At 43.6% G+C, this 27,722-nt stretch overlaps 5 protein-coding genes across 5 annotated transcripts; 3 read left to right on the top strand and 2 right to left on the bottom strand.

Moving 5' to 3' along the window:
• Positions 1 to 17,187: 17,187 nt before the first annotated feature.
• LOC148478952 (histone H1.01-like) lies at positions 17,188 to 18,154 on the bottom strand. Its single transcript, XM_088455168.1, has one exon. It carries the CDS (start codon positions 18,135 to 18,137, stop codon positions 17,472 to 17,474), a length of 666 nt encoding a protein of 221 aa, XP_088311294.1. The 5' UTR covers positions 18,138 to 18,154; the 3' UTR covers positions 17,188 to 17,471.
• Positions 18,155 to 20,781: 2,627 nt separating this feature from the next.
• Positions 20,782 to 21,093, top strand: LOC148478951 (histone H4). Its single transcript, XM_088455209.1, has one exon. It carries the CDS (start codon positions 20,782 to 20,784, stop codon positions 21,091 to 21,093), a length of 312 nt encoding a protein of 103 aa, XP_088311335.1.
• Positions 21,094 to 23,868: 2,775 nt separating this feature from the next.
• Positions 23,869 to 24,345, top strand: LOC148478950 (histone H3). Its single transcript, XM_088455182.1, has one exon. The coding sequence runs from the start codon at positions 23,896 to 23,898 to the stop codon at positions 24,304 to 24,306; it is 411 nt and encodes a 136-aa protein (XP_088311308.1). The 5' UTR covers positions 23,869 to 23,895; the 3' UTR covers positions 24,307 to 24,345.
• Positions 24,346 to 24,863: 518 nt separating this feature from the next.
• On the bottom strand, positions 24,864 to 25,347 carry LOC148478949 (histone H2A type 1-like). The gene has a single exon (XM_088455153.1). It carries the CDS (start codon positions 25,309 to 25,311, stop codon positions 24,919 to 24,921), a length of 393 nt encoding a protein of 130 aa, XP_088311279.1. The 5' UTR covers positions 25,312 to 25,347; the 3' UTR covers positions 24,864 to 24,918.
• A 290-nt stretch (positions 25,348 to 25,637) lies between these two features.
• On the top strand, positions 25,638 to 26,092 carry LOC148478948 (histone H2B 1.1-like). Its single transcript, XM_088455135.1, has one exon. It carries the CDS (start codon positions 25,659 to 25,661, stop codon positions 26,037 to 26,039), a length of 381 nt encoding a protein of 126 aa, XP_088311261.1. The 5' UTR covers positions 25,638 to 25,658; the 3' UTR covers positions 26,040 to 26,092.
• The last annotated feature ends 1,630 nt before the right edge of the window (positions 26,093 to 27,722 follow it).

Genomic DNA, 27,722 nt, shown 5'->3' with positions numbered 1-27,722 from the left:
ATTTTATGCCCAAAACCTTTTTGGGCCAGGCAAAATAACAGTTGATCATATGTAAGTGACCCTTCTCTGTTTGTTTCAAGTGTAAATTGTGGCCCAAGGTTTTAACCCTTGCAAAACTACAGTTACTTATTCAAATATAGAAATTCTGGTCCCTGTGCCCACATTACCACCCTATTTCTTGCCAAAATCCTTTTTGGGCCAGGCAAAATACAAGTGGTTCATATGTAAGTGACCCCCATCTGTTGGTTGCAAATGTCAAATTTTTGGCCCAAGGCCATTTAACCCTGGCGACACTACAGCTACATATTCAAATTAATACAATTTGTACCTTTGCCAACTTTGCCAGCCTATATCATGCCCAAATACTTGTTGAGCCAGGCAAAAAAAAAAAGTGGATCACATGTAAGTGACATCCCTCTGTTGGTTGCAATGGTCAAATTTGTGGCCCAAGGCTATTTACCCTGGCAACACTACAGCTACTTGTCCAAAATGAGGAAATTTGGTGCCTGTGAACATTGTGCCAGCCTATTAAATGCCCAAAACCTTGTTGGGCCAGGCAAAATAAAAGTTGGTCATATGTGAGTGACCCTTCTCTGTTTGTTTCAAGTGTAATTTGTGGCCCAAGGCTATTTAACCCTTAAATCACTACAGCTACCTAATTCAAAATGGTGAAATATTGTGCTTGTGCCCACTTCGCCAGCCTTTTTCAGTCCCAGAAAATTGTTGGGCCACGCAAAATACAAGTGGCTCTTATGTAAGTGACCCTCCTCTGTACGTTGTAATGGTCACATTTCTCGCAAAAGGCTATTTAACCCTTGCAACACTACAGCTACTCAATTCAAAATGGTACAATTTGTACATGTACCCAATTTGCCAGCCAATTTTATGCCCAAAACCTTGTTGGTCCAGTCAATACACAAGTGGCTCATATGTAAGTGACCATTCTATGTTGGTTGGATGTGTCGAATTTGTGGCCCAAGGCTATTTAACACTTGCAATACTACAGCTACCTAATTCAAAATGGTAAAATATTGTGCCTGTACCCACTTTGCCAGCCTATTTCATGCCCAAAAACTGGTTGTGCCAGCCAGAGTAATAGTGGATCACATGTAAGTGATACCCCTCTGTGTCACATTTGTGGCCCAATGCTATTTAACCCTTGCAACACTACAGCTACTTATTCAAATAAAGATCATTTGTACCTGTGCCCATTTTGCCAGCCAATTTTTTGCCCAAAACCTTGTTGGTCATGCAAAATTCAAGTGGCTCATATGTAAGTGACTCTTCTATATTGGTTGGAGGGGTTAAATTTGTGGCCCAAGGCTATTTAACCCTTTTAACTTTACAGCTACTTATTCAAAATTGTATAATTTGGTGCCTGTGCCAACTTCGCAAACTTATATCCTGCCCAAAACCTTGTTGGGAAAGGCAATATACAAATGGTTCTTATGTAAGTGACTCCCTCTGTAGGTTGCAAATGTCAAATTTGTGGCCCAAGGCTATTTAACCCTTACAACACTACATCTACATATTCAAAATGGCATAATTTGGTGCCTGTGCCCATGTTGCCAGCCTATTTCTTGCCCAAATCCTTGTTGGGCCAGGCAAAAAACATATGGGTCATATGTAATTAACCGCCTACTGTTTACTGCAACTGTCAAATTTGTGGCCCAAGGCTATTTAACACTTGCAACACTACAGCTACATATTCAATACAATACAATTTGTACCAGTGTCCACTTTGTCAGCGTATATTATGCCAAAAACCTTGTTTTGCCAGTCAAAACACAAGTGGGTCATATGTAAGTTACCCTTCTCTGTTGGACGGAAGTGTGAAATTTGTGGTCTAATGCTATTTAAACCTTTTTAACACTGCAGCTACTTATTCAATATGTTACAATTTGATGCCTGTCCCAACTTCATTAGCATATTTCATGCCCAAAACATTGTTGGGCCAGGCAAAATACAAGTGGGTCCAATATAAGTGCCCCCCTCTGTAGGTGGCAATGGTTACATTTGTGGCATGAGGCTGTTTAACCCTTGCAAAACTACAGCTACTTCTTCAAATCAATACAATCTGTGCCCACTTTGCCAGCCTATTTCATGCCCAAAACATTGTTAAGCCAGGCACTATATTACTGGGTCATATGTAAGTGACCCTGCTCTGTTGATTACAAGTTTCACATTTGTGGCCCACGGCTATTTAAACCTCCCAAACTACAGCTATTCATTCAAATGAATAAAATTTGTACCTGTGCCCATTTTGCCAGCCAATTTTATGCCCAAAACCTTGTTGGGTAATGCAAATTTCAAGTGGCTCGTATGTAAGTGACCCTTCTATGTTGGTTGGAGGTGTCAAATGTGTGGCCCAAGGCTAATTAACCCTTTTAAGTTTACAGCTACTTATTCAAAATGGTATAATTTGGTGCCTGTGCCAAATTCGAAAGCTTATTTCATGCCCAAAACCTTGTTAATCAAGGCAAAATACAGGTGGGTGTTATGTGAGTGACCCCCTTCTGTGGGTTGCAAAGGTCAAATTTGTGGCCCAAAGGCTATTTAACCCTTGCTACACTACAGCTATTTATTCAAATCAATACAATTTGTACCCGTGTCCATTTTGCCAGCCTATTTTATACCCAAAACCTTTTTGGGCTAGGCAAAATAATAGTTGATCATATGTAAGTGACCCTTCTCTGTTTGTTTCAAGTGTAAATTGTGGCCCAATGCTATTTAACCCTTGCAAAACTAAAGCTACTTATTCAAATCAATATATTTTGCTCCTTTGCTTCTTTGCCAGCCTAATTCGTGCCCAAAACCTTGTTGGGCCAGGCAAGATATAATTGGGGCATATGTAAGTGACCTCCCTCTGTTGGTTGCAAGTGTCAAATTTGTGGCCCAAGGCTATTTAACCCTTACTACACTACATCTACATATTCAAAATGGTATAATTTGGTGCCTGTGCCCATGTTGCCAGCCTATTTCTTGCCCAAATCCTTGTTGGGCCAGGCAAAAAACATATGGGTCATATGTAATTAACCGCCTTCTGTTTACTGCAACTGTCAAATTTGTGGCCCAAGGCTATTTAACACTTGCAACACTACAGCTACATATTCAATACAATACAATTTGCACCTTTGCCCTCTTTGCCAGCCTGTATTATGCCAAAAACCTTGTTGGGCCAGTCAAAACAAAAGTGGGTCATATGTAAGTTACCCTTCTCTGTTGGACGGAAGTGTCAAATTTGTGGTCCAATGCTATTTAACCCTTTTAACACTACAGCTACTTATTCAAGATGTTACAATTTGGTGCCTGTGCCCACTTCATTAGCATATTTCATGCCCAAAACATTATTGGCCAGTCAAAATACAAGTGGATCCAAAATAAGTGCCCTCCTCTGTAGGTTGCAATGGTCACGTTTGTGGCTTGAGGCTGTTTAACCCTTGCAAACCTACAGCTAATTGTTCAAATCTGTGCCCAGTTTGCCAGCCTATTTCATGCCCAAAACATTGTTAAGCCAGCCAAAATATTGCTGGGTCATATGTAAGTGACCCTGCTCTGTTGATTACAAGTTTCACATTTGTGGCCCACGGCTATTTAAACCTCCCAAACTACAGCTATTCATTCAAATGAATAGAATTTGTACCTGTGCCCATTTTGCCAGCCAATTTTATGCCCAAAACCTTGTTGGGTAATGCAAATTTCAAGTGGCTCGTATGTAAGTGACCCTTCTATGTTGGTTGGAGGTGTCAAATGTGTGGCCCAAGGCTAATTAACCCTTTTAAGTTTACAGCTACTTATTCAAAATGGTATAATTTGGTGCCTGTGCCAAATTCGAAAGCTTATTTCATGCCCAAAACCTTGTTAATCAAGGCAAAATACAGGTGGGTGTTATGTGAGTGACCCCCTTCTGTGGGTTGCAAAGGTCAAATTTGTGGCCCAAAGGCTATTTAACCCTTGCTACACTACAGCTACTTATTCAAATCAATACAATTTGTACCCGTGTCCATTTTGCCAGCCTATTTTATACCCAAAACCTTTTTGGGCTAGGCAAAATAATAGTTGATCATATGTAAGTGACCCTTCTCTGTTTGTTTCAAGTGTAAATTGTGGCCCAATGCTATTTAACCCTTGCAAAACTAAAGCTACTTATTCAAATCAATATATTTTGCTCCTTTGCTACTTTGCCAGCCTAATTCGTGCCCAAAACCTTGTTGGACCAGGCAAGATATAATTGGGGCATATGTAAGTGACCTCCCTCTGTTGGTTGCAAGTGTCAAATTTGAGGCCCAAGGCTACTGAAGCCTTGCAAAACTACAGCTACTAATTAAAATCAATACAATCTGCAGCTGTGCCCACTTTGCCAGCCTATTTCATGCCCAAAACCTTTTTTAACCTGGCAAAATACAAGTGGGTCATTTGTAAGTGACCCCCCTCTTTTGGTTGGAAGTGTCAAATTTGTGGCTCAACGCTATTTAACTCTTGCAAAACTAAAGCTACTGATGTGCCCAGCTATAACGTGGCATCACAGCGTTATCTCTCACGCCACGCATGGCACGCCACACACCACGCCATGAGTCGCGCCACAAAGAAAGTTTAGTAGTGAAATAAGTCATTACGTGTAATACAACATTTTGCCCACCAGATGTCACTTTTCCTAAACTACATAGCGCATGCGTCTGATTTCATTACGTGTAGTCCTTTTAGTGTAGTCCTCGGTCCAGTAGGGCGTATCGGTCGGCATTGAGTAAGGACTGTTCTCACGTCATCTCTTTCCTCCTAGGTACTGTACAGTAGTCATGTCCGTGTCCAGCTCGGAACTCCAGGACATGCCAGCGCAGAAGAAAGAAGTGTGGGACAGTAGAGGACTACTGGGGTGGAAAGCTAAAGAAGTCCCCCCCCCCTCTGTAAAGCATGTTACTGTAGGTTAAATAAAAATTGTCATTAATTTATACAATTGGTGTTTGTACTGTATGTAATTCAGTCTTTAAGTGCGCCTGAGACCCAACACGTGCATCTGTCATTAAAAAGGTACAAAAAGTCAATAACACACAGATGCAGGGGTGTATCGTCATATTGGCCAGGATTTCACTCACCAGGGGCGCGCCGGCCGATGGGGGTTGCCGCCCACAGTCATATACTGTACAGTATCCCTGTTGCCCATCACAGTGATTTCAAGCTGCCCGGCACTTACAGTAGAATACAGTACAGTAGACATACAGTACTGTATACACTGAGGGACGTTTTCAATTTAGGGGTGGTCTATTTACTTTTTTTAGCCGGTCTCGTCTTTTCACTCCAAGGGGTGTATTTACTGTACTAAGCAGTGTTAGGAGACAGAGTGAGAAGTGATAAAAAAGTGATAAGGTGTCAGTCAATCAGCTCCCAACTGTCATTTTTCAAACACCACCTGTGAGATGACAGTTGGGAGCACATTGGTTGGCACTTTTTCACCCATTGGAGCAAAAACACGTGATTAGCTAAAAAAAAGTTTACTCTTGTCGTGTATTTATTTAGTTAAAGCTTAGACAGATAAAATTTTAGATAAATAGCACCAACCAATCAGATCCTAACTGTCACTGTACAGGCTGTGTTTGAAAAATGACAGTTACTGTAGTACAGTAGCTAATTGGTTGGTGCTACTGTATTTACAGTTTCTCGAATTTTTTATCTCTCCAAGCTTTATTAAATCACCCCTTAAGAGTGGTGTGCAATTAATAAAAGTACTGAATGGGTGACTTACTGTACTGTATTTTCTTACCTTTTAGTTGTTACAGTATCAATAAATGTAAATACAGTATACTGTACTTTATCCACAGAACCAAGTAAAGACAGAAAACGTTGTACTGAATAAAACAAATTTTAATAAAAATCATAAATAAACAAAAATAAGGTGACCAAAAAATTAAAAAAAAGATCCACCAGGTGGTGGGCCATCTGCCGGTACAGGCCTAAAAAGAACATAATTTGTTCTGTGGAGAGAAAAAAAAGGGTACAGTATTACAACACTAATATACAATATTGTACAATCTTGACACTAACGTAAATACTGTACTCTACCTCGAGTCAGGCGTGGTCCCTGCCTCCCTTGGGGTCCCTGCCTCCCTGAGGGTCCATGACTGAAGACTGTATTGGAAAAAAATATATTCACATTAACAGTGCTGTATTTACCTTTATATGGTATGGTGCTACTGTAAATGGTTTGGCTACTGTAGCTCCTAACAAAGTACTGTACAGTACATAAACAAACAGAACAATACAATGGCTACAGTATGGTACAATGCAGGAAAAGTACTATACAGTGTAAACATTGCTACACCAAAGGTGATTATACTGACTGAAGCTGGCAGACAGAGGGATACTTTTGGTGCGGTGCAGATACAGTACAGTAACCTCCCACAATTTAATGACTATTACTGTACAGTATCTGCAAAACATGTTTGCAAATGAATGATGACCCTGCACTGAACAAGTGCTTGTTCAGAGTAGGCTCATCACTTACTGTACTGACAAACAACTGCATGATTACAATGTCGTAATCATGCAGTGGTTGTCATACCGGTATCTTTAAGTGGATGGGCACCTTTAGAGTAATGTCCTTTATAAAAAAATATATATATATATATACAAAGTCTGTAAGGAGAAGAGGTTGGAGATGCGTCTTTGTAGTAAAGAAGAGAGAGAAAGAGACACTGTGAAAACAAAAAAAAGGAGAGAGAGACAGTACAGAAGAAGACAATATACTGTACAGTTGTGTAGGGTACAGTACTTACACGGCCTGTGAGGCCTGCTTGGCCCAGGTTCTGGCAACTGGCTGGTGGGGGGCTGTGGCCTTCCACGTTCCCGCACTGTGGGGAAAAAAAAATATTCCTGTTACACAAGTACAGAAACAATTAGTGTGTAAGGAGAAGAGGTTGGAGATGGGTCTTTGGAGTACAGGAGGAAGAGAGAGGCACTGTAAAAAGGAGGGCACAATGTACAGTACAGTAGTGCACGGTACTTACTCAGGGCGGCAAGCCGCGTTCTAAATGTGGAAAATGGTGGTGGTGCCGCTGCCGTTGGTGGTGGTGTGACTGTGGAAAAAGAACAGTTTCCATCAAAACCATTTGGAAACAAATAAACTGTATAATGGTGCGTACACAATACACGATATGCTCCCTGAGTCGTCCACTTTATCGCCCAGTGTGTACGCACCATAAATCTTGAACAGAGCCTCCATAACAACAAAAACAAACACAGACAGAGGGAGGGGGGAAAGAAGGAGAGAGAGAGAGAGAGAGACTGACAAGGGTAAAAAAGGATAGCGATACAGTGCTGTAGAAAAGAATGTGGTGTACTGCACTTATGCGGCATGGAAACGCCACTGGAGGGTGGTGGTGCCGCCGCTGCCGCCATTGGTGGTGGTACCTCCACTGCCGCCATTGGTGGTGGTGGTACCTCCGCTGCCGCTGCCGCCATTGGTGGTGGTAGGACTGTGGAAAAAGAACAGTTTCCATCAAAACCATTTGGAAACAAATAACCTGTGTAATGGTGCGTAAACACTACACGATATGCTCCCTGAGTCGTCCACTTTATCGCCCAGTGTGTACGCACCATAAATCTTGAACAGAGCATCCATAACAACAAAAACAAACACAGACAGAGGGATGGGGGAGAGTGAGAGAGAGAGAGAGAGAGACTGACAAGGGTAAAAAAGGATAGCGATACAGTGCTGTAGAAAAGAATGTGGTGTACTGCACTTACGCGGCATGTAAATGACACTGGAGGGTGGTGGTGCCGCCGCTGCCACCATTGGTGGTGGTGGTGCCTCCACCTCCGCTGCCGCCGTTGGTGGTGGTGGTGCCTCCGCTGCCGCTGCCGCCGTTGGTGGTGGTAGGACTGTGGAAAAAGAACAGTTTCCATCAAAACCATGAAAAAGAGAGAGGGAGGGAGAGACAGAGAGGGAGAGAGAAAGAGAGAGGGAAAAAGAGAAAGGAAGGGGGGGAAGGAGGGGGGGGAGAGGGAGAGAGAAAGACAGAGAGAGGGAGAGAGACAGAAAAAGATACAGTACTCTACTTACGCATACAGAGGCCAGGGAGCTGTGGCTCCGGCTGCTCCTGTTTTAATTTTTTTACTGTGTGTTTAAGAAAAAACGATAATACGGTAGAAAAAATAACACCTCCATACTGTACATAACACCAATACAAACACACAAAAAAAGAGAGTGATACAGTAGAAGACAATTTATAGTACTGTATACTGTAGTAGTGTAAGGTACAGTACTTACCCGGGCAAAAACCCTATTTTGGGTCAGTGGGGGACTGGCGCCGAGGCTTTCCTTGTTGCAGAACTGTGGTGGGAAAAAAAAGAATGTTCCTGTTATACAAGTACAGTAGAGAAAGAATTACAGTAGGGCCTGATTCAGATCCGCGCGCAACCGGGTCGATTGTCCGGCAGTGCGCACGCGAGCACCGGAGCAAGTGAGATGGGTCTTTGTAGTACGGGAGGGAGAGAGAGACACTGTGAACGTAAAAAAAGGAGTGAGATACAGTAGAAGACAATGTACAGTAGTGGACGGTACAGTACTTACACAAAATTGATTGCCTCCTTTTCCAGTCATCCCTGGGAGGCTGGTGCCCTTCTGTGCCTTGCACTGTGGGTAAAAAAAAATTGTCATTTTGCATGAAAACAATATGGAAAAATGTCGCACACGCATCCTTGGTGATTTACTGCATACAGTACACACTAGATGATATGAACAACACTGTATAATGTACTGTACTATATCATTGAACAATATTGTTAGCGTTCATCCAAATCGTCTAGTGTGTATGCACCTAAAGACAGGTCACCGAAACATACTGTACAGTACTGGAAAATAAGAAAAACACAAGGAGAGAAATAATTAGTGTGTATTGAGAAGAGGTTGGAGATGCATGGAGAGATAGAGAGAGACAGTAAGTATATAGTGGTAGAACAATGTAATGTACAGTACACTACTGTACTTACAGATCGGGGCAGGGCTGCTGCCTGCCTCCACGATAAAGCAGTCATCTGTGTGTCAAAGAAAAACAAATGTTGACAAGTCAAAAAATTTATGAAAACACACGACAGAGAAAAAAAAGAGAGAAAGGGAGGGAGAGAGAGAGGGAGAGACAGAGGGAGAGGGAGAGGGAGGGAGAGAAAGAAAGAGAGGGAGGGAGAGAAAAAAAAGAGAGGGAGAGAGAAAGAGAGAAAAAAAAAGAGAGAGAGAGAAACAAAGGAGAGGGAGAGAGAGAGAGAGAGAAAGAGAAAGATAGAGGGGGAGAGAGGGATAAAGAAAGAGAGAAAGGGAGAGACAGAGGGAGAGGGAGGGAGAGAAAGAAAGACAGGGAGGGAGAGAAAGAAAGAGGAGAAAGAAAGAGAGGGAGAAAGAGAGAGAGAAAGAGAGAGAAAAAGAGAGAGAGAGAGAGAGAGAGAGAGAGAGAGAGAGAAACAAAGGAGAGGGAGAAACAGAGAGAGAGAAAGAGAAAGATAGATGGAGAGAGAGGGATAGAGAAATAGAGAAAGAGAAAGAATGGGAGAGAGAAAAAGAGAGAGACAAAAAGAGAGAAAGAGACAGAGAAAGAAAAAGAGAGAGAGAAAAAGAGAAAGAAAGACAGAGATAAAGAGAGAGAGAGGGGGGAGAGTGAAGGAGAGAAAGAAAGAGGTAGAGAGAAAGAGAGATAGAGGGGGAGAGAGAAAGAAAGAGAGAGAGGGAGAGAGAAAGAGACAGAGAAAGAAAAAGCAAGAGAGAGAAAGAGAAAAAGAGAGAGAGAGAACAATGTACTGTAGTGTACAGTACTGTACTTACGCAGACTCTCGCTGGGGCCAGCTGGGGGTATGGTCTCTGTAACTGTGGGAAAAAACATGTAAAGAGAGAGAAAGAGAGAGAGAGAGAGAGAAAAAGAGAGAGAGAAAGAGGGAGGGAGAGAAAGAGGGGGAAAGAGAAAGAAAGAGAGAGAGGGAGAAAGAGAGAGAGACTAGGGAAATAAAGCAGAGATTTACAGTACTGTACTTACATGATATTACATTATTAATACAAAATGTCCTACAGTGTAAAACTGTATACAGTACTTACTTGGCTGGGGAGGGGAGTCTGGGTCCTCATCTTGCCCTGGGGAGGGCTGAGGCACTTCAATGTCTTCAACTAAAATACACAATGACAGAAACAATTATTGTGTAAGGAGAAGGCGTTGGAGATGTTTTAAGAGAGAGAGAGAGAAACAGAGGGAGACAGGGACAGAAAGAGAGAGAGAGAGAAAAAGAAAGAGAAAAACAGGGAAAGAGAGCGAAAAAGAGAGAGAGAGAGGAAAATTAAAGAGAGAGAAATATAAAGAGAAAGAAAGAGGGAGAGAAAGAGAGAGAGAGAGAAAAACAGAGAGAGAGATAAAGAGAGAGAGAGAGATACAGTACTGTAGAAAAAAATGTGGTGTAGTGTACTTACGCGGCCAGATGAGGCCACTGGGCCCGGGAATGTAGGCTTCCGTTGCTGATACTGTTGAAAAAAATAATGTTACTATTACACTAGTACAGAAAAGAGAGACACTGAGAAAGAGAGAGAGGGATAAAGAGAGAGAGAGAGAAAGAGATACCGTAGGTAGAGAGACACTGACAAGGGAAGAAAAGGAGAGATATACAGTGCTGTAGAAAACAATGTGGTGTACTGTACTTACAGAGCATGGGGCTTCATGCAGCCTCCTCATCAATGACGAGTCTGTCTGTGTGTACAGTATAAGAAAAAAAATATTATACAAAAAATCAAAAAGGCAGTAGCATTACACTATTGTGTCCATACTGTAACTGTTGTAATCATTACCACTGTCATTTGAGGAGGCTGCAGAAGGTGCTGGTGGTCGTGGAGGTAGGACTGTGGAAAAATAACACTGTACTGTCAGTTTCCCTCAAAACCATTTTTAAACAAATAAACTGTACAAATTTTGACCAGAGTCTCCATAACACCAAAAACAAACACACAAATGAGAGAGAGAGAGAGAGAGAGAGAGAGAGAGAGAGAGAGAGAGAGAGAGAGAGAGAGAGAGAGAGAGAGAGAAAGAGAACAGTGTAGAGTAGTGTGTACTGTACTTACTCCGAAAATTCAGCCCACTGGGCCCGACTGCTGCCGGTGGTGGTGGTGGTGGTGGCGGCGGTGGTGGCGCTGCCGGGGCAGGGGGGGTTTCTCGCCCTGTGGGGAAAAATACATGTCGTCATTAAGGAGAATTTGAAAACAAGAGTTCAGACCTCTATTCCAAATTGGAAAGGGATTACGGTACAGTACTGTAGATGGCCTTAGGGAATTAGCTATTGATTAAAATACAAACCAATACAGTACACTGTAGTAGAAAAACTACTGTAGTCTGTGAAGCTGGCATTGGGCCCAACATAAAAGAGTATGGTACTGTACTGTACTGTATATAAAAAAATATACAGTCCAGTAAAGTACTGTATGAGCAAGTGGTGCAACGTCACACATAGGCTATGTGGGTGGCACTGTCGCCACCCCACGAGCTGTACAAGATGGCACATGCGCATGACACTGGAGCCCGAACCCAGCGGAGGACCCCGCTGAGGACTTTGCGAGACCTCGCCGGAGGGGTAAGTACGGTATTAATAAATACAGTACCAGTGGAATTTTCGTTTGTATCACAGTGATACCAAACGAAAATTCCCCCTGGTATTTGCCTTCGTTTGTAAATGGGGCACAGAGTGAGAAGTGATAAGATACCAGCCAATAAGCTCCCAAATTTCATTTTTCAAACACAGCCTGTGAGATGACAGTTGGGAGCTGATTGGAGACCCCTGAATCTGTCCATGACGTACAGTAATAATGTCAGACAAAGGGGGCAGGCCCAGCACAGAAAAATAGTGTGTACAGTACTGTAGGTTAACATAGATTTGGTCGACAGACATTAGAATGGTGGATCAAGCAACTTGCCTTTTGTTACTAATTTATTAATCAAACAAGCCATGTCGACCAATAGTGTGTAACCCTTTAGTCCATGTACAGTACTGTAGATTTAATCAGCCTGTCAATCAAATGTCTGCCAGTCATGTCAGTATGTGTTAACAACTGTCAGTCATCGTCAGATACTGTAGTATCCAACACCCTACAGTGCAGTGTACAGTAATGTAGAGTATGTCAGAGTCGTGCATTGTACTGTATTCGTTATTGTACAGTATACTGTATTTCATGTGATTATACAGCAATGCTGTACTTATTTCGAATTATTCGCCTCCGAATTCGCTCTAGGCGAGGCCTGTCCCTCCTCAGCAGGTCCGACCACCTGTGCTGGAGTGAGCGTACTTTTCGCCGTACGCCATATAGGCGATAGATTTCTCTGCTCGTGCTTCTATAGGCGAGCTCTTTCTCTTGGTTTGTGGGGAACGCTTGGTCCCACCACTTCACCAAGACAAAGAGCTCGCCGGACGAGTAGCGTCTTGCCCTCATAGAAGGCATTTTCACTAGCCAGTGACGCACGTGGTACATCGCACGCCGTACATCGCACGACGCACGTCGACACTAATTCACTCGTTACGGCAGGCGTCTGTGGTGCACTGTAATGTAGTCATAACCGTAGTGGCAAAGTAGTGTGGGCATCACGGGATTGAAAAGTTTCTAAAGTCATGAAATCACTATCACTACATTGTCACAAGTTTGTGGTGTAATGCTATACACAGCACCGTCAGCCCTGTCTCTCATTCTAGACAGTAGATTCACTAGCAGTTTCTGCAGTTATGAAATCACTATTCTGTGGCACACTAGTTGTCCTAGCAGACGGGGGATGGTGTCCTTAGCAATGGTCACAATCCGTAGCATTTTTCAGGACACTAGGGCAGAGCTCACTGCTTACAGTAAATGGATTAACAAAGCTTCCTTTATTATGGTAAGGTGAGGCTCTTGCTTGCTTTGGGGGAAGGGACCTGATGCGCACTGTGTATGACTCTCGGCCCCACTGGGCATGCGCCAAAAATCCCATCGCAACCCTCCTACTGGGCATGCGCCCGCCAGAGATGGAAATTCAACAGCATACAGTACTGTACCGGCTGCAGTAATACAGAAAACTGCGCATGCTCAGTGATAGCATAGCGCTACATGGCGTATGGCTTGGCGCCACAGATCCCATTGTACCCCCCTCCATTTCTAATCCATCGCAGATGGCTGACAGCCACCATAGCGCCAAACGTGTAATAAAGAGAGCTCTCTCTCATACAGATCCCACTACTACCGTACTTAGTGTGCATGGTCGGAGCAGCATCACCAATGTCATAAGTTTGCTGTGCAACGCTATTTTGCGCTTCAAACGCACTGTCAGCTTTGAACACAGAGCGCTCTCTCACAGTCGGAAACTACTCTCAGACACAGTCCAAGGGACATAGCCATGGTGCATAAGGCTGATACCGCATCTACGCTGTCGCATGTTTGCATTTTGCTTTTTGGGCGCACAGTTTGTGATACAGAGCCCTGTCTCTCATTCTAGACAGTAGATTCACTAACAGTTTCTGCAGTTATAAAATCACTATTCTGTGGTGCAAAATTCAACGGCATCGTCAGTTTTTAATATTCAGTACAGGCACATTCATAGCGGCACACTAGTTGTCCTAGCAGACGGGGGATGGTGTCCTTAGCAATGGTCACAATTCGTAGCACTTTTCAGGACACTAGGGCAGAGCTGACTGCTTACAGTAAATGGATTAACAAAGCTTCCTTTATTATGGTAAGGTGAGGCTCTTGCTTGCTTTGGGGGAAGGGACCTGATGCGCACTGTGTATGACTCTCGTCCCCACTGGACATGCGCCAGAAATCCCATCGCAACCCTCCTACTGGGCATGCGCCCGCCAGAGATGGAAATTCAACAGCATACAGTACTGTACCGGCTGCAGTAATACAGCCAACTGCGCATGCTCTGTGATGGCATAGCGCTACATGGCGTATGGTTTGGCGCCACAGATCCCATTGTACCCCCCTCCATTTCTAATCCATCGCAGATGGCTGACAGCCACCATAGCGCCAAACGTGTAATACAGAGAGCTCTCTCTCATACAGATCCCACTACTACCGTACTTAGTGTGCATTCTGTACAAGGCATTCAGTACAAATTACAACAGTGGAGCACTCGCCACCCAGCAGTTAAGCACTGTATTACATGCAATTACAAAAGTGGAGCACTCGCCACCCAGCGGTTAAGCACTGAATTACATGCCGTAGCATATCCTTCGTTGAAGAATACCACAGTATTCCACAAGTCCATGGCGCGACTCAGAGGCCTGCACGCCACGCCACAAGTCCATGGCGCGACTCACGCCACGCCATGAGCAACAAAATAGCTGGGCAGATCTGTACTTATTCAAATCAATACATTTTGCTCCTTTGCCAACTTTACCAGCCTAATTCGTGCCCAAAACCTTGTTGGGCCAGGCAAAATATAAGTGGTTCATATGTAAGTGACCCTTCCATGTTGGTTGGAGGGGTTAAATTTGTGGCCCAAGGCTATTTAACCCTTTTAACTTTACAGTTACTTATTCAAAGTTGTATAATTTGGTGCCTGTGCCAACTTCGCCAACTTATTTCATGCCCAAAACTTTGTTGGGAAAGGCAATATACAAATGGTTCTTATGTAAGTGACCCCCTCTATAGGTTGCAAAAGCCAAATTTGTTGCCCAAGGTTATTTAACCCTTGCTACACTACAGCTACTTATTCAAATGAATACAATTTGTACCAGTGTCTACTTTGCCAGCCTATTTTATGGCCAAAACCTTTTTGGGCCAGGCAAAATAATAGTTGAACATATGTAAGTGACCCTTCTCTGTTTGTTTCAAGTGTAAATTGTGGCCCAATGCTATTTAACCCTTGCAAAACTAGAGCTACTTATTAAAATCAATAAATTTTGCACCTTTGCTACTTTGCCAGCCAAATTTGTGCCCAAAACCATGTTGGGCCAGGCAAAATATAAATGGGTCATATGTAAGTGACCACCCTCTGTTGGTTGCAAGTGTCAAATTTGAGGCCCAAGGCTACTGAAGTCTTGCAAAACTACAGCTATTTATTCAAATCAATACAATCTGCAGCTGTGCCCACTTTGCCAGCCTATTTCATACCCAAAACCTTTTTTTGGCCAGGCAAAATACAAGTGGTTCATATGTAAGTGACCCCCCTCTGTTGGTTGCAAATGTCAAATTTGTGGCACAAGGCTATTTAACCCTTGCAACACTACATGTGCATATTCAGATTAATACAATTTGTACTTTTGCCCATTTTGCCAGCCTATATCATGCCCAAATACTTGTTGGGCCATGCAAAATATAAGTGGGTCATATGTAAGTGACCCCCCTCTTTTGGTTGGAAGTCTCAAATTTGTGGCTCAAGGCTATTTAACTCTTGCAAAACTAAAGCTACTTATTCAAATCAATACATTTTGCTCCTTTGCCCACTTTGCCAGCCTAATTCATGCCCAAAACCTTGTTGGGAAAGGCAATATACAAATGGTTCTTATGTAAGTGGGGTCACCTCTATAGGGTGCAAAGGTCACATTTGTGGCCCAAGGTTATTCAACCCTTACTACACTACAGCATCTTATTCAAATGAATACAATTTGTACAAGTGTCCACTTTGCCAGCCTATTTTATGCCCAAAACCTTGTTGGGTCATGCAATTTTCAAGTGGCTCGTATGTAAGTGACCCTTCTATGTTGGTTGGAGGTATCAAATGTGTAGCCCAAGGCTAATTAACCCTTTTAAGTTTACAGCTACTTATTCAAAATAGTATAATTTGGTGCCTGTGCCAACTTCGCCAACTTATTTCATGCCCAAAACTTTGTTGGGAAAGGCAATATACAATTGGTTCTTATGTAAGTGACCCCCTCTATAGGTTGCAAAGGCCAAATTTGTTGCCCAAGGTTATTTAACCCTTGCTACACTACAGCTACTTATTCAAATGAATACAATTTGTACCAGTGTCCACTTTGCCAGCCTATTTTATGCCCAAAACCTTTTTGGGCCAGGCAAAATAATAGTTGATCAAATGTAAGTGACTCATCTTTGTTTGTTTCACGTGTAAATTGTGGCCCAATGCTATTTAACCCTTGCAAACTAAAACTACTTATTCAAATCAATACATTTTGCTCCTTTGCCCACTTTGCCAGCATACCTCATGCCCAAAACCTTGTTGGGCCAGGCAAAATATTATTGGGTCATATATAAGTGACCCCCCTCTATAGGTTGCAAATGTCAAATTTGTTGCCCAAGGCTATTTAACCCTTGCACAACTACAGCTACTTATTCAAATATAAAAAATGTCCCTGTGCCCACTTTAATGCCCTATTTCATGCCCAAAACCTTTGAAGACCCCTCTGTGTGAGTTCCAAGTGTCACATTCAATGCCCAAGGCTACTTACCCTTACTACAGCTACTTATTGAAATGTATTAATTGGTGCCTATGCCCACTTTAATTCCCAAAACTTTGTTGTGCAAGGCCAATTGCAAGTGGGTCATATGTAAATGACCCCACTCTGTGAGTTCGAAGTGTCATATTTGTTGCTAAAGGCTATTTAACCCTCGCACAACTACAGCTACTTATTCAAATGTAAATTGGTGCCTATGCCCACTTTAATGCCCTATTTTATTCCCAAAACTTTGTTGGGCAAGGCCAATTACACATGGGTCATATGTAAGTTAACCCGCTCTGTGGATTCCAAGTGTCAAATTTGTTGTCTAAAGCTATTTAACCCTTGCACAACTACAGCTACTTATTTAAATATATAAAAATCTGGTGTTTGTGTCTAAATTACCACCATATTTCATGCCCAAAACCTTGTTGGGCAAGAAAAATTGCATGTGGGTTATATATTAGTTAACCCCCTCTGTGGATTCCAAGTTTAACAATTGTTGCCCAAGGCTATTTAACCCTTGCACAACTACATCTACTTATTCAAATATAGAAAATCTGGTTCCTCTGCCCACTTTACCACCCAATTTCATACCCAAAACCTTGTTGGGCTAGGCCAATTGCAAGTGGATAATATGTAAATAACCCCACTGTGTGAGTTCCAAGTGTAAAATTCAATGCCCAAGGCTAATTACCCTTGCACAATTACAGCTACTTATTCAAATGTATTAATTGGTGCCTATGCCCACTTTAATGCCCTATTTTATGCCCAAAACTTTGTTGGGCAAGGCCAATTACAAATGGGTCATATGTAAGTTAACCCCCTCTGTGGATTCATATTTTGTTTATTCAATAAGCTTATTGATTCTCTTTGATAAAAAAATGTTTTAATATAAAATGTTCTGAATAAGAAGCAGGAAAGTGAAGAAGAAGCTGGAGCACGAATAAGAAGCTAACTGCAGCCTCGTCCAGATAACGCTACAGTAAAAGCAAACAAAAATTAGCAGTGTTCTCAGCTCTCCTGGGAAGATATGGGTGGCTCTGAAAAGAGCCTTTGTGGTGATAACAAGGAGCGAGGCTACAACAGCTCTTCCATTACTTCTTTGCCGCAGCTTTCTTAGGCTTAGCTGCCTTCTTGGCCGGGCTTTTTGCGGCTTTGGGCTTCGCTGCTTTCTTGGCCGAACTCTTGGCAGCTTTGGGTTTTGCTGCCTTCTTGGCCGGACTCTTGGCCGCCTTCTTAGGCTTCACGGCTTTCGGCTTCTTTGGGCTTTTGGCAGCAGCCGCCTTTGATGGTTTCTTGACCTTCTTCGGGCTCTTGGCTGCACTTGGAGCTTTCTTGGGCTTCTTCGGGGATTTGGCCACTTTTTTTGCCGCAAGTTTCTTGGGCTTCAGAGACTTCTGAGCGGCTTTCGTGCTTTCCAGCTGCTTCTTGTTGAGTTTGAAGGAGCCGGAAGCGCCGGTGCCTTTCACCTGGGTGAGGGTTCCTTTGGTCACCAGACTCTTCACACCCAGTTTGACGCGGCTGTTATTCTTCTCCACATCATAGCCTCCGGCAGCCAGAGCCTTCTTCAGGGCGGCAAGTGAAACACCACTGCGCTCTTTGGAGGCGGCCACGGCTTTTACGATGAGCTCGGAGACGCTGGGACCAGAAGATTTGGGGCTTTTCTTGACACCTCCTGCAGCTTTCTTCGGCTGCCGCTTCTTTTTGGCTGCGCTCTCTGATGGCGGGACAGCGGCGGCGGCTGGTGCAGTTTCTGCCATTGTAGACTACGACACAACGTAAGAAATATTAATACATTACCTACTGCTGCTGATGTCACTTATATACACTGTCGGCTGTGCTGTGATTGGCTGCTGAGCGTTGCGTGTATTGTGCTCCCATTGGCTGAATAAACAGCTGTGTAAATCCTTCCCTGTCTGTGTGTATGGCACAATCTGCCCTCAGCTTGTGTTTCCCTAGCGCAGAAAAAGAGTATTTTATACGGAACGAGAAGAACATAGAGCTGGCTCTCTGACCCTCACTCGTACGCCAAGATCTTTCCTTACCCTTTATGGCCAATGATGGCTTAGGCGCTGCGAAGGAGACCAGAAATAGTCATCGGCAGCTCACCCACACCAAGCTACATCTGCCAGGCATGTAACACATCTCTCTCTTTCGTGAGGCTAAAATGTCCCATCGTGGTTTTTTTTCTCTCCTCCTGACCCTGGAGATAATGAAGGTGCTCTGCGGCACAACCTGTGCAGAGCAGGCCACCCACTGAATCACATAAAGGTGATGTGTGGACTCTTGTACTCCCGGGGAGATAGCACAGACAGGCTGCCTCACAAGGTAATTGAAGTCTTGTCTAAGAACTGTAGTTATGTAAGTTACAGAGGTAAAGATACATAGCACAGTCAGTTAAAAGGTTAATCCTGCCTGGCATTCCCCTGGTTAGGAAGAATACTGGTGGCATTTCCCCAAAATGTTCTTATAGTGATCCATGTGGATGGTCATTTATGTGTATTTAATAAGACAGATGTGACTGTAAAAAGGATGATAGTGACATCATGGTCCCATTAATGTAAGATTTTAAAAGGAGTAAATGTGAGCAATAGGTAGAGGCATTGGAATATAGGGTAGACTAGGGAATGAAGGGAGATAGACTGAAGAATAGTGGAACCAGAGGAGTAAATGAGACAACACTATAAGGGGAGACAGTATGAATAGTGATAAAAAATAGAGAGAGACAGTAGTAATAAGGGGATAAATAGGATGACCGCTAGGATATGGTCTGGTCGGTAGTCAGAAGTGGGACAGGGAAAAATAAGGGAAGTATAGAGGTGATGGGGTAAAGGGCGTAACAGAGGAAAAATAAATGGAGATGGGAGGATCCTATGAAAAATAAAGGGAGACCTGATGGAACAGAGGGAAGAATAGAGAGCCAATCGTGTGAGATTTTGAGCTATCATTAAGATGGTTCTAGCTCGACTTAGGTATAGGGCACCCAGCAGAGGCATTTGTGCACCTGATGGATGGAAGAGATGAGATCCTGGACAATTGAGTCTTACTGGCTCATTCTCTGCTAAGACTGGCTCCAGAATTCAGAGAGTGGGTGACCGGAAGCAAACCATCCTCCCTAACTTACCCCTAGCAACTCCTGTGTAAGACAATCCACCTGTAATGTACCTTTGTGTCCATTCAATCAATTTTGTATTGGTAAAAAAGAAATTAGGAATTGGGTACTTCGATTATTTTGGTTCAGTCTGACTTCATATTTTCAAATTGCCGCTGTCAGATTGCAAATGAGGAATATTCCCTCACGTGCATTACATGAATCTGTGGGTCACTGGGGTCATGCTTGGCAACTTTTCTGCCATTCATGCAGTGTGACCCTGATCCTTGCTGGGTTCTACAGACCCTGAACCTTTGAGCTAGCTCGCTGGTTCGGCTTGTAACTGCAGAGTTTTGGACGTCAATTGATGATGGCACATCTCCGCCTGTGCAGAGGATCTGGGACAGAGGAGTCTGTCTGACCACAACGAGGTTGGGTAGGAGTCTGTCTGACCACAATGAGGCTGGGTAGGAGCATAGAAATGGAAGGGTGTGGGGGAGGAGGGGGGAGGTTGTAGAAAGGGCGGCTTTAACTGTGACAGGGAGATCTGATCATTTCTTTTGATGTGAGAGGGCCGGGGTGATAATTATTAATGCTATGTATTGTTCTACTGAGTACTAACTGAATGGGTAGTAAAGTGAAAACATCATAAAGAGTTACATAAAGCATTGTATGTTCATTTGGTCGCATGTTTATATGTTATATGATCTGTTGTATAACCATTTATCTTGTTTCCATTTTTCTCATATCATATAAAATTGCATTCCCTATTACTGCTTATATCTCAGTAATTGCATGTTTAAGAGTCATGGACAGTAGAACAAGTCAACAAGAACAATTGAAATATATATATATATATATATATATATAATAATTGAATGTGCAGAAATAAAAAAATCAGGGATTAAAATAGAAGAATAATAAGTAATTATCTGAATGTACTGAACCTTTAGTACTGTGTCTGAATTGTATTTCCATCGAGTACAGTATATTATGAGCCCCTACATGTAGTTTCTCAAATTTATGAGGTTTAGCTTGTGGTCTAATTTGGCACAGATTGTATCTACTATTGTTTCATAGAATTGTAACAATAGTAACTGTTTCTCATTAGTATCATATTGTATCTACTGCATGCAGAAGTTCTGATCATACTCCATTGAAAGGAGCAGGATGTGACGCATTGGTGAACGCCTCCCTCACAGCCCAGAGCTTTCCTACTAGGTCCGCTCGCACTGTATAAGAGGAGGACTTCACAGTAGTGAGGGCATTAGAGGTATTTTTTTTTGTTGTTCTTCGTGAAAGCAGAAAGAAACATGTCTGGCAGAGGCAAAGGTGGAAAGGGGCTCGGTAAAGGAGGCGCCAAGCGGCACAGGAAGGTTCTTCGAGATAACATCCAGGGCATCACTAAGCCCGCCATCCGTCGCCTGGCCCGGAGAGGGGGTGTGAAGCGCATCTCAGGTCTCATCTACGAAGAGACTCGTGGCGTGCTAAAGGTTTTTCTGGAGAACGTTATCCGGGATGCCGTCACCTACACCGAGCACGCCAAGAGGAAAACGGTCACTGCAATGGATGTGGTGTACGCTCTGAAGCGCCAGGGCCGCACTCTCTATGGATTCGGAGGCTAAGCACCGATGCGCATCTAATTCCATTAAACCACACAAAGGTCCTTTTCAGGGCCGCCCATCTTTTCTATCAGAGAGCTGGAATAACGTTGCTGTATACACTCTGCATTATAGTCCTGGCAAGCTCGTCACAGTATGCACCGGCTCCGGACTCCTAATACTTCTCATGGTTGCACCTTCTATTTAGATCCGTGCAAGTAGGAACTATCGAGTGCAAGGTCATATTTGAAATCCGTGCCCACGCTGGCTGATGCCGTGTTACATAATACATATGATAAAGCTGCAGTTTAGGCTAGTGTCAGGGGAATTCGCCAAACACTGCGTAAAGGAATAATTCTATGGATAATGTGTGTTTTAAAATCTCACTTACCTTATAAATGCGTCAAAACTGCAATGAAATTGGCTGTGCAACCCACAATAAAACATGGAAAAAAAACGTTTCATGTGTAGGGGTGATTTATATACTTTGTATTATTCTACTGGATAATAACTCTGTAATTGCATGTTTGGAAGCCAATCCGCCTGAGCTGTAACGCTGTGGCCATTTCCTTGGGGGGGGCAGATCCGTACCCATCAGTTGTTAGGAGGAACTTTAATATATCCCAGAAGAAATGAGAGCATCATTTATGCTGCTGAAGTTGTGATATGGAGGTGTCCCTTTTGTCTATTCAATCGAGTTGGACTTTAGAAAGAGGGATTTGGTTACTTCGATCATTTCGGCCTGACTTCTTCCCTAGGCGCTCAAGAATCACATGGCTCATATTGCCACTGTCAGAGTGCAAATGAGGAACATTCCCGTCATTGGTGCATGTATAGGAACTGGGGGTGACCACTACTCACTGGGGTCATGCTGGGCAAACTTTTTGTCACTACAGTAAGTCATGCAGTGGCCCTGATCCTTGCTAGGTTCTATAGACACTGAATCTTTGAGCTGGCTCTCAGGTGTTGCCAGTATATACAAATATAGGTCGATTGCACGTCAGTTGATGATGTCGCAAATCCGCTGGTGCCGAGGATCTGGAAATGAGGAGCCTGTCTGACCACAATGGAGAATTGTACTTTCTTTTGGCCGCATGTTTCTATTGTATATGTTATGTAAATTATTATTTTTGCTTGTTTCATTTTTCTCATATTATACAGTGCATTGCCTTTTACTCCATTTATTTTATAGCATTAAGGTACATGTGTGTGGGGAAATAGAGGAACGGGTCTGACAATATAGCCCATTACAATTTTATTGATGGGTATCATACATATAAAATATATTACATGCGGCCCTCGACAGTTTACTAAAGTGTGGTTACCCGCCGGCCGCCACCCCCAGAAATGATTGTCCACCCATGCTCAATGCTCGCCAGTGATGGAAGCACATGCAAGGGGTCCTATTGGGAAGCCTGTGTCCCCTAAATATACCACCTATCAGTATTTAATTAGTAAGCACCAAATACCATATGCACCGATATGGATTATTAATTTATTATATTATCCACCCTTATTACTAATTATATCTCACTAATAACTACGTAATTGCATGTTCAGGAGTCATGAGAGTGGAAAAGGAACAAGCAAAATATAAATAAGATGATTGAATGTGCAGAACGAAAATACAAATCTGGAATTAATCTAGAACAATAAAAGTGACTGTTTTATATACTGTGCCTTTAGTATAGATTCTGATTTTTATTTCAACTGAGTACAGTATATTGTGAGCCCCTTTGTACTACCCAGTGCCGTAACTAGGGTAGTGCGACTTGTGCCATGGCATAGAGTAGGGGGCGCTGTTTGGGCCTGTTCTACCACTTTATTATCATTCTTACTTGTAGCTTCCTCTTCTTTTATCACCAGCATCTCTTGGTTGCCCAAGGAGTACCCCTATCTCTTCCCCATGAAGCCATGGCCCTTTTTCAGGTTATGTCCCTAATTTAAAAATGCTGGGGGGGTGGGGGGCGCACAATGCTCTCTCTGGCACCCAAATGTAGCCCTGTATTTCTTCATGTAGTATCTCCGATTTCTGAGGTTTAAATTGTGGTCTGAATCCACTAATGTTTCATAGAATAGAAACAATTGTAAAATAATATTTATTGTTTCCCATTAGTATCACATTGTGTCCAAAGCATGCTGACGTTCTGATTATACTCTGGTCTAATATTGCTCACAATAGGACAACTGATGCCTACCATATAAATGTATTCTTAATGCTTTAATAATAAAATGATTATCATGTTATTGTGAATGTTGCATCATTTGCTCATATATTGATCTATGCTGTTTTTACCGCGATTATATTCTATGATCTCCCGGACAGTAGTGAGTGTAGCTTAAAGAAATCATCTTGTTTAAACACAAAACTTTCCCGTCCTTGGCAGCTATTCAGTACTCTACAGGATTCTATTACGTTATCTCTACACCCGACACTAGTCCTATATTGTAGTGATACAATATCACCATCCGTATGTAGGGAGCCACTCATTGTTGCTTCTCGCTGGAATACAAGAAAATAATTTCTGGTTAAATTACAACGACTGGAATTTGAATTACAAAAAAAGAAAAAGCTATTTATTGTAACTCGTGTCATACCCGCGCTGGCCTGTTATATTATATACTTTACATAACTAATAACGGTGGAAACCAAAATTCTTGGCGGGCTATTTGAAAGTTTCAACGGCTTTGTGTCAGCCAATCAGGAAGATGGGCGCCTTTAATTCATCAAATCACAACGCAGCACTGCGCATAAATGGAGTTGTTGCCGGCTGTTCTTCACTCATTCCTTCTAATTGCCTACATAACTGCATTGTATAAAGCAGGATGGCCAGGACCAAGCAGACTGCCCGCAAATCTACTGGAGGGAAAGCACCCCGCAAGCAGCTGGCAACCAAAGCCGCCCGGAAAAGCGCCCCAGCTACCGGCGGCGTGAAGAAGCCTCACCGCTACCGACCCGGGACTGTTGCCCTCCGAGAGATCCGACGCTATCAGAAATCTACCGAGCTGCTGATCCGCAAGCTGCCCTTCCAGCGCCTGGTGAGGGAGATCGCCCAGGACTTTAAGACCGACCTGCGTTTCCAGAGCTCTGCCGTCATGGCCCTACAGGAGGCCAGCGAGGCTTATCTGGTCGGGCTTTTCGAGGACACCAATCTGTGCGCCATCCACGCCAAGAGGGTGACCATCATGCCCAAAGACATCCAGCTGGCCCGCAGGATCCGAGGGGAGAGGGCATAATGATACTCGGCACTCCTCTACACGCAACACAAAGGCTCTTTTCAGAGCCACCACATCTTTCTAAATGAGCTGAAGCATAAACATCTCAATTCAAGTGGAAGACCGTTGTTAAAATCTCAGCTCCGTTTCACCTCTAGGTGGGGTGGGGTCTACATGACCAGTCCCTTACTAAGTAGCCACACATCACACAGTGTTTACGCTATAGTCCCCCCGCATTTTCCTGTCGCTGCCTTCGACAACGGCAGAAGTCTCTCGTCTCACCAGCGTCAAGTTATGGCAAAGGGAACAACCAGACTAGAAGACACGAGTAGCCGTTTCAATGCAAGTTATATAGCCTTTAACGTATTGAATTAGAATGTTAGGCTTCCCTGTACAGTTCACGCGGAGCTGCATTCCTCTCCAGAACCATCCCCACGTTCTATACAGTCATAGCATTATATGGCTGCAGGTCTCTGCACTATTACAAGACGTACATAAGAGCGTATAATGGCTCTTCCACTAAATCGGCCTCGTTTACTAGCAGTGGTAAACCGTGAATAAGCTCTTTAGGGACGTAGTGGGTGGCTCTGAAAAGAGCCTTTGTGTTGCGGGGACGAGTGTCTAGTAGTAAAATCACTTGCTCTTAGCTGCCTTGTGGCTCTCGGTCTTCTTGGGCAGCAGCACGGCCTGGATGTTGGGCAGGACGCCTCCTTGGGCGATGGTCACCCCACCGAGCAGCTTGTTTAGCTCTTCGTCGTTGCGCACAGCCAACTGTAAGTGGCGGGGGATGATGCGGGTCTTCTTGTTGTCGCGGGCGGCGTTTCCGGCAAGTTCCAAGATCTCAGCCGTCAGATACTCGAGCACTGCGGCCAGGTACACCGGGGCCCCGGCTCCTACACGCTCAGCATAGTTTCCCTTCCTCAGCAGACGGTGAACGCGACCAACTGGGAACTGGAGACCGGCCCGAGATGAGCGAGTCTTTGCCTTAGCCCGGGTCTTGCCGCCTTGTTTCCCTCTTCCAGACATGCTCGGCACACAGAAATTAAAATACACTCAACCTGGTTGAACTAGTAACGAAAATGAGCTTGTGAACTTGCCCTCCTTGTTATATACACACTCAGAACGGATCCACTACGTGCTCTGTGATTGGTCTGCTTAAACAGCAATTCATGTAGTACAAATTCATGGACTGACCAATCAGCAAATGACGGTTGGATGTTTGAGACCGCCTTTACATCATGTGACACGTCTACCCAATAGTGCATCTAGCATGGGTAAAGCCTTATTTGCATGAGCTACTTATAAATGCAACAGGTCTGGGCCCCTTTCGTAATACTTTTTTCTCCTTTATCCGATAAGGTCGTGTTTTGATAATGCCTGAACCAGCCAAGTCTGCTCCGGCGGCCAAGAAAGGCTCAAAGAAAGCGGTGACCAAAACCCAGAAGAAAGATGGGAAGAAGCGTAGGAAGACCAGAAAGGAAAGTTACGCCATTTACGTGTACAAGGTGCTGAAGCAGGTGCACCCTGATACCGGCATCTCCTCCAAGGCTATGGGCATCATGAACTCCTTTGTGAATGATATCTTTGAGCGCATTGCAGGGGAAGCTTCCCGCCTGGCTCATTACAACAAGCGCTCAACCATCACTTCCCGGGAGATCCAGACCGCTGTACGACTGCTGCTGCCGGGAGAGCTGGCCAAGCACGCCGTGTCCGAGGGCACAAAGGCCGTCACCAAGTACACCAGCGCCAAGTGATCTGCTTTCTTTCTCCTTCCCACATAAACACAAAGGCTCTTCTAAGAGCCACCCACCTCCTCTCTAATCGGGCTTTAACTATTGCTGTGATCCCTATTCTGGGCTGATAGTAACGTGCTCTTCCAGTCTTTTATACATTTTTTTTTTTTTTTTATTTATCAAGTTTAAGCAAAAGTATTGCCAAGGCGATTCCACTAATGTACATTCTGTATCCTGTGTTGGCGCTCAGCTAGAACAGCTTTGGAATTTTTGCTCTTTAATAATATGTCGGATATTGAACGTTGGTAGCTGCACTAATCTGTGCAGCAGCAGCGACCTCATGTGGTCACTGGTGGAATAGCATTTATGTATAAAATTCGTTTGTCTCATCTGCAATATCTGTCCGCAGTATTATACTTGTACAGTTTTAAATGTCAGTTAAGCTCAATAAACAATTAGATTATTCCCTTCATTTGCATTAATAAAAGCCACAAACTATTGTGTTCATTTTATTAAAATACATATAAAAATGTATACAATCTGCCTTTAATGTCTTTACAATTTTATATACATCTCACACACTGCGAGATGAAGTGCAGGGCACAATGGGCCTGATTTAGAGATGGACGCTAATGCAATGGAATCTGATTTTGCACGGAATGCAGCTGCTATAGTATCCTGTTTCCAAAGCTTACCTGAGCATAGGGATGCCCACTTCTGCCCTCTCATATCCGTCAGACTTCACGCACCAGCGTAAACATCAGTAATATTAGTGCAGATCGGGCAGCCATGCATCATATTCGGCAAGTCTGACCAGCCGCAAACACTGCAGCTATCCTGACACGCACAGAGCTCTTATGTTGCATAGGAGATCACACTGGCTCATTTATGCACGCCCCTGAAACAGCGTTTAAATGGTTAGACACGCCAGCGTTTGCCTACCCACCCCTGCTTACCTCCCCCAAATGCTAACTACCTGGCACTCACTTTGCAGATGAAAATATTGCGTAACAATTGCTGCGCGTGCATCTTGCACACATGCACAACGGCAAAAAATCGCTCAATCTACGTAAATATTGGCATTGCGTACATTTCTGAATCAGGCCCACTGTGCCAAGGTAAAGTGGATTTAAGCAAGTTCACCTGAGCTGTCTCCGTTGTCTAAAGAAGCTTCCATGTTATACCTTCCGGAGTTAAAGCACTGAAGCATATTTTAGAACTTGGTTTAAAACCCTGACAGCAAATCCCCAAGCATTATAACCCTTACCTGACATAAAGAATACCACATACAGGACCTGATTCAGAGCCGGTCGCTAAGGCACGATTGCTCGCAGCTGCTACGAGTGACGAAATGCAACACAAGCAATTGCTCGCAATGCACAGCACAAGCGGGTAAACACTCATCCCAAGTAAGACCACTGAGTGCCGCTTATTGGAATGTATATGGATGCTAAACAAGCAGGCACCGTGGCTGATGATTACACGGAAGGAGAGTGCTGTGCCATTGGATCTGATATATACAGTCAGGTCCATAAATATTGGGACATTGACAGAATTTTCAGATTTTGGCCTCTATTCACCACCACAATGGTTTTGAAATGAAACAAACAAGATGTGCTTTCAGATTTAATTTGAGGGTCATTACATCCAAATCGGGTGAACGGTGTAGGAATTACAACAGTTTCAATATGTGCCTCCCACTTT

Source organism: Taudactylus pleione, unplaced genomic scaffold (genome assembly GCF_031769625.1).
Source record: "Taudactylus pleione unplaced genomic scaffold, aTauple2 ptg000644l, whole genome shotgun sequence".
Taxonomy (NCBI): domain Eukaryota; kingdom Metazoa; phylum Chordata; class Amphibia; order Anura; family Myobatrachidae; genus Taudactylus; species Taudactylus pleione.
The sequence above is the reverse complement of the archived record's forward strand: the minus strand, read 5'-3'. Positions and strand labels throughout refer to the sequence as shown.

Bases quoted from the DNA above. Each gene is read 5' to 3' on its own strand.
- LOC148478952 (XM_088455168.1), bottom strand. From the start codon at position 18,137: ATGGCAGAAACTGCACCAGCCGCCGCCGCTGTCCCGCCATCAGAGAGC.
- LOC148478951 (XM_088455209.1), top strand. From the start codon at position 20,782: ATGTCTGGCAGAGGCAAAGGTGGAAAGGGGCTCGGTAAAGGAGGCGCC.
- LOC148478950 (XM_088455182.1), top strand. From the start codon at position 23,896: ATGGCCAGGACCAAGCAGACTGCCCGCAAATCTACTGGAGGGAAAGCA.
- LOC148478949 (XM_088455153.1), bottom strand. From the start codon at position 25,311: ATGTCTGGAAGAGGGAAACAAGGCGGCAAGACCCGGGCTAAGGCAAAG.
- LOC148478948 (XM_088455135.1), top strand. From the start codon at position 25,659: ATGCCTGAACCAGCCAAGTCTGCTCCGGCGGCCAAGAAAGGCTCAAAG.